At 45.2% G+C, this 10,375-nt stretch overlaps 1 protein-coding gene across 1 annotated transcript in view; it reads left to right on the forward strand.

Moving 5' to 3' along the window:
• Nucleotides 1-10,375, forward strand: part of LOC109934034 (disintegrin and metalloproteinase domain-containing protein 19-like) — a 145,370-nt gene that overhangs the window by 36,701 nt on the left and 98,294 nt on the right. The window contains exon 5 of the mRNA XM_048600087.1: nucleotides 10,010-10,155. Coding sequence (XP_048456044.1) covers nucleotides 10,010-10,155 — 146 coding nt within the window. The remainder of the gene's footprint in view (nucleotides 1-10,009; nucleotides 10,156-10,375) is intronic.

Below are 10,375 nucleotides of genomic sequence, written 5' to 3' on the forward strand. Positions count from 1 at the left end.
GCTGGGCTTCACAGCATATGAATTCCCTAACTGGGGCAGTCAATCTGGCTATCGTCAGAGAGCTATTGCTTAGGAATGGACACCTCCACTATTGCAGGTTTGAGGGGCCGGTGGAGGGAAGGGCCTTAGCCACAGAGGTGACTGGAGTTGGGGATGTACTGGGTGGCAGGGGCCTGGCTGGATGTTGCCGCAGGAATTGGCAAGCAGGGCGGCGGTAGTCATCTGGCTCACAACCATTGCAATCCAATGCTTAAAAACAGTGGTGCTTGGACATGATGTCATGCAGTAGTTCGGGGAAACACAGGTGTGCGGCACCTCATCAACACTTACCCCTGTCTGAATGAAATTTCACATTGACCCAAGAATCTCATACTTCTTGCAGGTGCCTGTGCCCCACAACCTGAGCTGCCTTCAGAATATGCGTTCTATGTCTTCCAGGGAGGCAAAATGGCGGCTTTATGGAGAATGCTGCTGCACACCATCCACCCCTACTCCTTCATCTGCCACCTGCACATACCTTGGCATATTTACGTGCCATCAAGTGGTGGGGATCCCCAGTGGAGGGCTCTCTACATGCGAGTACTCCCTCAAGGACCTGCGGGGAGGGTGCTGCATGCAGATTGCAGTGGTTCACGGACTCCCAGCCAAACCACTTATTTTGCAGTGCTCTGGAGTCTGTGAACCATGTGTACTTTGGTTGTGGGCATTTGAACTCCTTTTTGGTTATTGGAAAACGATCTATTATGTTTTTGGTTGCACCTCAGCCCCACACTCCTGACCATTGGGCATCCAGTGCAGAGCAGTGTGAGCAGATCAGAGGACCTCCTCGTGTGTCTGCTTCTGGGCTAGCTATTAAACAGTCCAGGCAGTGGGCCATGGAGTGGGTAGTCTCTGCCGACTGCTTGCCCCTCTTCTGAGGTTACAAGCAGGCCCGGGAGTCATTGGAGATGTAGCACACAGTTTCCACAAATGCTCTCGATGCCTTTAGGGAGTGGTGGGCACCGCGCAGGTCGGAGTACTTTATTTTCTCTTCCAGCTCTATTTTAATTTAGTTCCCACCTTCTCTCCCTATCACTCTTCACTTTTTAATGTAAGCATTGCCCATATCAGGCTTTGTTTGTTAGGGTTTTACGGGCCACATGGTTGTTTCAATGGAGGTGGAAAATATGAGATAAAGACTTTGCATAATGGTGCCTGTTTTTCTGTGTCACTGTACATACACACACAGTAATTTGGGGAGAATATAAGCACTACTGCTAGGGGCCCTGTGGGGGCAGTGGTATTGTGGGGGAATAACTAAAAAAAAAGAATATCAGGGGTTCTGCTCACTCTAGGAGCCATCTCTGATCTAGCTGGGTCAATGTTATGTGCTATGCGCATGTAAATAAAGAGAACAAAGAACAAAGAACAAAGAAAATTACAGCACAAGAACAGGCCCTTTGGCCCTCCAAGCATGCGCCGATCCAGATCCTCTATCTAAACCTGTCGCCTATTTTCCAAAGATCTGTATCCCTCTGCTCCCTGCCCATTCATGTATCTGTTTAGATACATCTTAAATGACGCTATCGTGCCCGCCTCTACCACCTCCGCTGGCAACGCGTTCCAGGCACCCACCACCCTCTGCGTAAAGAACATTTTTTAGCATATCTCCCTTAAACTTTTCCCCTCTCACCTTGACATCATGACCCCTAGTAATTGAGTTCCCCACTCTGGGAAAAAGCTTCTTGCTATCCACACTGTCTATACCTCTCATGATTTTGTAGACCTCAATCAGGTCCCCCCTCAACCTCCGTCTTTCTTATGTAAATAATCCTAATCTACTCAATCTCTCTTCATAGCTAGAGCCCTCCATACCAGGCAACATCCTGGCGAACCTCCTCTGCACCCTCTCCAAAGCATCCACATCCTTTTGTAATGTGGCGACCAGAACTGTATGCAGTATTGCAAATGTGGTCGAACCAAAGTCCTATACAACTGCAACACAATTCTTGTACTCAATACCCTGTCCGATGAATGAAAGCATGCTGTATGCCTTCTGACCACTCTATCGACCTGCGTTGCCACCTTCAGGGTACAATGGACCTGAACACCCAGATCTCTCTGTGCGTCAATTTTCCCCAGGGCTTTTCCATTTACTTGGTGATGGGATACCGGTCTTCATGGAGTTATGTCAACCAGTTCCTTCATTTTCAAACAAGAACTGGGACAGTTTGGTATCGAGTTAAACTGTAGGCTGTTTCTTTAAGCCTGCCTTCAAAGTTTGGTCTGCTCGTTCTGCCAGACCATTGGACGATGGATGGTATGTCCTTATATGCCGACTGCCATTCAACTAAAGGAAATACTTGAATTCCCTGCTGATAAATGATGACCCATTGCCTGTGAGCAACACTTTTGGGAGCCCATGTAGTGTAAAAGATGCGCACAGCTTTTCCATTGCCATTGCCAAGTTTGACAAATGAACTCTATGCACATCTAGCCACAAATGTGGGGGAGCTGCTGGCAGTAATTTGTCCTTGTTGGCACTCTGGGCATTGCCACACAAAGTCAGCAATGTCAGCATCCAATCCTGGTCTCCAGACATAACTTCTCACCAAGATCTTCATTTTGGATGACCCTGGTGGAGTTTAGCCAGTATCCAGCAGTGATGTTTGCTCAGACAATCACTCTTGCTCCACACAATAAATGCCATCCTCCATGGTGATGTGGTCTCGCCAAGTCCAGAATGGTTTCAATTCTGGTTGTGATAGCCCTTTTGACTCCCCCATTACCATCAGCTTACTACGATCTGAAGTCCTCAGCTGCTTCAAAAAGACCACCATCATTCCGGTGCCAAAGAAAAATCATGCAGCGTGCTTCAATGACTTCTGCCTGGTAGCTTCGACCTCCAGTAATACAAAGAGAGGAAAGAGAGAGGAAAGATTGGATATTGGACCTCTGGAAAATGAGGCTGCAGAACTACTAATGGGGAATAAAGAATTGGTGGATGACTGAATTGGTACTTTGCATCAGTTTTCACAGTGGAAAACACCAGCAGCATAACAGAACTTCAAGATAGTCAGGGGACAAAGGTGAGTGCAATGACCATCACTGAGGAGAAGGTGCTGGGGAAGTTGAAAGGTCTGAAGGTGGATAAATCACCCAGACCGGAGGGACTATGTCACAGAGTTCTGAAGGAGATAGCTGGGGAGATTGTAGAGGCATTGGTGGTGATCTTTCAGGAATCACTGGAGTCATGGAGAGTCCCAGAGGACTAGAAAATGGTTAATCGAAGACAGCAAGGCAGAGAACAGGAAACTATAGGCCAGTTAGCCTGACAATAGTTATTGGTAAGATTTTAGGATCCATTATTAAGGATGACATTATGCAGTATTCGAAGTGCATGGTGAAATAGGGTGGAGTCAGCATGGCTTTGTCAAGGGGAAATCATGCCTGACAAATCTGTTAATCTTTGAGGAGGTAATGAGGAAATTAGAGGAGAGCTAATGGAAATGATCTATTTGGATTTCCAGAAGGCCATGGACAAGGTGTCACACAGGAGGCTGCTAAATAAGAGCCCATGGTGTTAGTGATAGAGGACTGGATGACTGGCAGAAAACAGAGAGTGGGTGTCTTTTTCAGGATGGCAGCCAGTGACTAGTGGATTTCCACAGAGGTCAGTGTCAGGACCACAACTAATAACATAATTATGAAGTGCTTCAAGAGGTTAGTCATATCTCAGAATAACTCCAGTCGACCAAACTGCCCTGATCCTTTACAGTTCAATTGATGGCACAACAAGTCCACAGCAGACGCTATCTTCCTGGCTGTACACTCATCCCTGGACCATCTGGATGACAAGGATACCAATGGCAGGCTCCTATTTATTGACTACAGTTCCACCTTCAACACAGTAACTCCAAACAAACTCATCTTTAAACTCCGACACTTAGGTCTCAACTCTGCCTTCTGAAACTGGATCCTCAACTTGTCAACACTTAGTCCGCAATCAGTAAGAATAAGCAACAACGCCTCCTCCACCATAATCATCAACACTGGTGCCCTGCAAAACTGCATACTATACTCCTTATACAGGCACGGCTGTGCGGCCAAATTCTGCCCCAACTCCATTTACAAGTTTGCTGACAACAACACCACCCTTATAGCTCGGATCTCAACCAATCATGAGACAGAATACAGGAAAGAGATTGCGTGCTCAGTGGCATGGTGTAAAGATAACAATCTCTCCAGCCACACAAGCAAAATGACGGAGCTGGTCATTGACTTCAGGAAGCAAGATGTAAGGCAGAATGAAGGACATGGCCTCCGTCTGCATCAATGGTGCTGAGGAAGGATGCTTTTGCTCTCAAGGCAGTACCGCGAAAGTTTACTAGGCTGATTCTGGGATGGGGGGTCTGACTTATGAGGAGAGATTGACTAGGTTGGGATTGTTTTTGCTGGAGTTCAGATGAATGAGGCGGGGGATCTCAAAGAGACTTATAAAATTCTAACAGGACTGGACAGGGTAGATGCAGGGACGATGTTCCTGACGGTGGGTGTGTCCAGAACCAGGGGTCACAGTCTGAGGACTCAGGGTAGACAATTTAGGACGGAGATGAAGAGACATTTCTTCACCCAAAGAGTGGTGAGCCTGTGGAATTCATTACCACAGGAAGTAGTTGATGCCAAAACATTGAATGTATTCAAGAGGTGACTAGATATCGCACTTGGGGCGAATGGGATCAAAGGTTATGGTGAGAAAGCAGGATTAGGCTATTGAGTTGGATGATCAGCCATGATCACAAAGAATGGCAGAGCAGGCTTGAAGAGCCAAATGGCCTCCTCCTGCTCCTATCTTCTATGTTTCTATGGAAATGGCCGAGTGTCAAGTTGCTGGGAGTGATGATTATCAGTGTCTTGGTCCACCCACATTGACGCGATGATCAAGAAAGCACAACAACATTTCCACTTCCTCAGGCGTCTAATGAAATTCAGCATGTCCACAAGAACTCTGACCAATTTTTATGGATGCACCATAGAAAGCATCCTATCTGGATTCATCTCAGTGTGGTTTGGCATCGCAATAAATTACAGAGAGTTGTGAACATAGCCCAGTCCATCACACAAACCAGCCTACCATCCAATGACTCCATCCATACTTCCCGCTGCCTCGGGAAAGTAACTAACATAATCAAAGTGCCCTCCCACCGTAGTTATACTCTCTTCCACCAGGCAGAACATCTAAAACTTTGAATACACATCCAAATAGATTTAAGAACAGCTTCTTCCCCACTTGTACCAGTCTTTCAAATGGGCCTCTGAGATATAAATTCGGATCTCTCTCTCCCTCTCTCTCTCTCTGCAATTTCTCTGCGACTGTAACACTGCATTCTGCACTCTGTCCTGCCACCCTGATGGTATGATCTTCCTGTGTAGCACGCAAAACAACACTTTTCAATGTACCTCAGTACATGTGACAACAATAAATCAATGTGGTATAATTTTGCCAGACAGGATCTTTTTGCATCCACAGTCTGATATTGTCAGTGGTGACCGGAAGTGTGGCTAGAAATTTTAAAAACAGAATGGACTCTTTCAGTGGTGTATCTATGAGTGGGAGGCAGGTCAAGGCATCTGCATTTGTAACTGGGCCTCCCTGGACAGTATTCCATCTTGAAATTGTACGCACTTAGAATGAAAGCCCACCGCTGAATTCAACCTGAAGCTATGGGTGATACGGCCTTGTTCTCTTTCAATAGCCCTAGCAGGGGTTGGTAGTCCATTACTATCACAAATTTACATCCGTAAAGGTATTGGTTGAACTTTCTCACACGAAAGATGATCATAAAACCTTCCTTCTCTATCTGGGCATTTTTTTTTCTATTCGTTTGTGGGATGTGGGCATTGCTGGCTGGCCAGCATTTCTTGCCCATCCCTAGTTGCCCTTGAAAAGGTAGTAGTGAGCTGCCTTCTTGAACTACTGAAGTCCACCTGCTGTGGGTTGACCCACAATGTTGATAGGGAGAGAATTCCATGATTTTGACTCAGTGACAGTGAAGGAACAGCGATATATTTCCAAGTCAGGATGGTGAGTGGCTTGGAGGGGAACTTGAAGGTAGTGGTTTTCCCATATGTCTGATGCCCTTGTCCTTCTAGTTGGAAGTGGTTGCAGGTTTGGAAGGTGCTGTCTGAGGATCTTTGGTGAATTTCTGCAGTGTATCTTGTAGATAGTACACACTGCTGCTACTAAGCATCGTCGGTGGAGGGAGTTGATGCTTGTGAATGTGGTGGCAATCAAGTGGGCTGCTTTGTCCTGGATGGTGTCAAGCTTCTTGAGTGTTGTTGGGGCTGCACTCATCCAGGCAAGTGGGGAGTATTCCATCACACTCCTGACTTGTGCCTTGTCGATTGTGGACAGGATTTGAGGAGTCAGGAGTACCTGCGTATTAGTGCTCTGCATCAAACAAAGTCGAGAAAGCATACACTGTTGGGCATTTCTCTTTATTGTGAGCAACGACTACCCCAGCACCGTATGGGGAGGCATTGAATGTCAGCATCAGATCTCACTTGAGATCACAATGTGCCAACATCTTGGACAACAGTAGCTGCTTCTTCATTTCCCTAAAGGATACACCTTGGCTACAAGACCCTTGTTCAGTAGCAGATGTTAAGGGTGCCAGGAGGGACTCCAGGTTACGTATGATCCTTCATAATAATTCACAATCCAAAAGACCTAAGCTCCGGTACAGTGTGGGAGCCAGGGCACCTTTGATTGCCTTCACTTTACATTCCAACGGGTGTCACTCAGTCTCATTGATTCTGCAGCCCAAGTAGGTCACTTGGGGTGCATGGAACACACATTTCTCCCTTTTAAGGCATGCCACCACATCTAAGGACTATGTTTAAGTTCTCCAAATGCTCTTTACTGGTCTTCCCAGTTATTAGCATGTCATCCAGAGAAATGATGACCTCGGTAGACCTTGTCAGATGTTCTCCATCATCTACTGGAAGATAGCACAGGCCTTCAATACCCCAAATGACAGTCTTGTACATTGGTACAAACCATTATGGGTGTTAAATGTAGCATACTTCTGTGTTTTCTCATCTAACCACAACTGCAGGTACGCATGGACATATCGTGAAGGAGCTCAGCCACTAGTTTTCTGTAAAAGTCCTCAATGCAAGGTATTTATCAGCTGAGATAAATGGTTTACCATTTATTTAAAATTCCCACTCAAATGTGGGGCTTCACAATCGGTATGACCAGTGCTGCCAATTCCACAAACTGTACTGGTCTGATGGTGATCCAGCATCCTGATTCTTGCTTCTACTTTTGCCTGTATGGCATTAGGCAATCCTTGCAGAATCATGCAATTGTTTTCTGCTCAATATGCAAGGTGGCCTTGGCTCCTTTGATGGTTCCCAGAACTTCTGAAAAATTTCTGGGCATTTAATTATGACTCACTCAGGCAGCCATTTTCTCATCAAAAAATGTTGAGCCAATCAAGATGAATCTTTCTTAACCAATTTTGCCCCATCAGGCTTGGGCCAGAGGCTTTTACGGCACTCAGTGGTAATGAAACCAGATGCTTTGCATAACAGGCCTGAATTTGTACCTTTAAACTGTCAAGGCTACCCAGTATAGGCTCTCAGTCTAGCCGAGGTCTTGTGCAAACTTAACGGTTGCAGCCCAGAGCAAATTTTGTTAAAGACTGGTTCTGCAATCACTGTAATCAGCTGCGCTGTTATCAACATCCATTATAACTGGGTGACCATTTAATCAGATGTTCATTTTGATTAGTTCTGATTTGGATGTTGCTAAACAATTTAACTGTTCCAAAACAGATGAAGGTGGGCTTTCCAGGGTGTGCACTCTCCTGGATACCGGCCTATTAGTTCTCTTACTCAGTTCAGGCCTAGTGGGACCCTTTTGTTGTCTCAAGTCCACATTGCAGCAGAAAGTACAATGGCTAGCCTGAGGGTTGGCTTTGTTTTGGGATTTTGCTATGGGCTGACCTGGGGTCCCTCTGTTTAGGATATGTCCTGAGTGAGGCTACGCAATTGCCTTCAGACAAATGCTAGATGAGGGTGTCCACTTCCATCGGCAGACCCTGTAACATAAATGCTCTATTTACTGCATTTTCTAATGACAAAGCCAGTTGTAGTGCCTGTTTGAGTCCAGTTGGGCTTCAGCTAGAAGGTGCTTTTGCATGGATATGTCATTAATCCCACATACCAACAGTCTCTGAGCATCTCATTAAAGGTTCAGCCAAAGTCACATCCCTCTGCCAGTCATCTCAACTTCATCAAAAATCCCGACATGGATTCCTCTGGTTCTCGAATAGCCAAACAAAACCAAGAGTATCTCTGAAGTAGAGGAGGTTTGGGATCATAATATTCTTTAACTAAGTCCAGCAACTCTTCAAAAGTTTTAGTATCTAGTGCCTCAGGAAACATTAGGCACCCAATAACCAAAAAACCTGCCGGTCCACTCCCTGTCAGGAGAATGATTCATTGCTTTTCATCTGCCCTAATGTCAACTGCCAGGAAAAAGTAACACATTCTTTCCACAAACTGAGTTCAATATTCGACGGCAAGATCAAACTAGTCAAGCTTCTCAAATAATCGCATGATGCCAGAAATGCTTCTTCAGCTGCCACTGAAATAACTCCACAGAGGCCGGTACCCTGTTACCAAGTCACCATTTATTTAGATGTGCAGAGTAGTTGACACTGGCCTGGTTTCCTCAGAGCCAGCCCTTAGAGTGATTAGAATCGCTGACACTCCTGTTTATATCTTTCAGCCAGGGTTCACTGATTGGACCAGATTAACAGCCACAATCAGGGAACTCATATTCTATGAGGTCCACTTGACTGACCTTGTTAATCAGTGTATATGGGATCTCCTAAGAAGTTACAGCTTATTTCCCCTGTTCCCTCACTCTTCTTCTTTCCCCAATCCTCTGTATTGATATTTATTATATTGTGGTCTGGACATCTCTGCCAAGTCAATCATCTGTCTAAACCCTCTTGGCCAGTAACCATGAGCAGTTACTCATGATGCCAAGTAGACTATTGTCCCCTTGTGTATATCGATATGAAGGTTAGATTTCCATTCTTATACAAAACTTCTTATTTTCAAAAGCATTGCATTCCTGATCGAGAAGCATGGCACCCAACAAATCTTTGGTTTATTGTAACATTGTTCACTGAGATTTCATGCAACACAAGAAATACAAAACACAGAATATTAACTGAAGGTAGTTCACCGTGAACACAGTGTTGAACTGGAGGAACACAGCAGGTCAGGCAGCATTAGAGGAGCAGGAAAGTTGACATTTTGGATTGGGACGCTTCTTCTAAACTGGGGAGGGGGAAGGGAGCTGGAAAATAAATAGCGGGAGGAGGGGTGGGGCTGTGGAAGGCAGATGGGATGGTAATAGGTGAGTGCAGGTAGGGAGTGGTGGGGACTGGTCAGTGGGATGGTGGGGTGGATAGGTGGGAGAGAAGATGAACTGGTTATGTCAGGTCAAAGAGGCGGGATGGAGGATGGGTGGGGCTGGGGAAAGGTAGGTGGGGTGGCGATAGGTGGATGCAGGTTGACTGAACACAATATTGACTGAACACAACTTTAAAGATGGGTCCAACTTCCAACGGTGCAAAGGCAAGAGCTTTGTTTCCACTACTCCCTAGATTCTGCATTACTTATTATAGGATTTTAGAATTTAACTCCATGATGACACAGAAAATATTTAAATTGTTTCCTCTATTTCCCATTATAAGTTCCCTTTTCCCCACTTTTATCAAAGGCCACTTTGCTCATCTCTTCCATTTTACATATTTTCAGTCTGTTTTGTAAATTTCTCCCTCACTTAATCTCATTATATTTTCCTGGCTTAATTTATTAGTCCTCATTTGTAGAATTCTAAAAATATTCCAATCCTCAGGCTAATCATGTTTTGGGCAACTTTATGGACCTTTTCGTTGAAGCTAATAAAATCTTTACAGTCTTCATTTTTCCTCTTTCCTCTCAGGACAACCGGCCCAGCCACTTGGTTGCTGCTTCAACCATTGCACATGAAATGGGACACAATTTTCAGATGAGACATGATGATCCATCACAGAATTGTAAATGTGCAGACAAGGTCGCCGGCTACTGCATCATGGAACCAGCAATGGGGTGAGAAATACATTCAAACATTGTGAAAAGCTGTTGGGTGATTTCAATCCGACTGTAATATTTAGGAGTAAGGATTAACGTGAAGGAAGAAATAAGAGGAGGTTAGAAGCACAGAAAATATATTAGGATGTAAATAGGGAGAGAACAGTAAAGGAAACCCAGATGTTTACAGCCCCATTAGTCTGCCCTCAGTCATCAGTAAAATCCTGAAAGGGTCTTT

Source organism: Rhincodon typus, chromosome 1 (assembly GCF_021869965.1).
Source record: "Rhincodon typus isolate 14 chromosome 1, sRhiTyp1.1, whole genome shotgun sequence".
In the NCBI taxonomy this organism is placed as follows: domain Eukaryota; kingdom Metazoa; phylum Chordata; class Chondrichthyes; order Orectolobiformes; family Rhincodontidae; genus Rhincodon; species Rhincodon typus.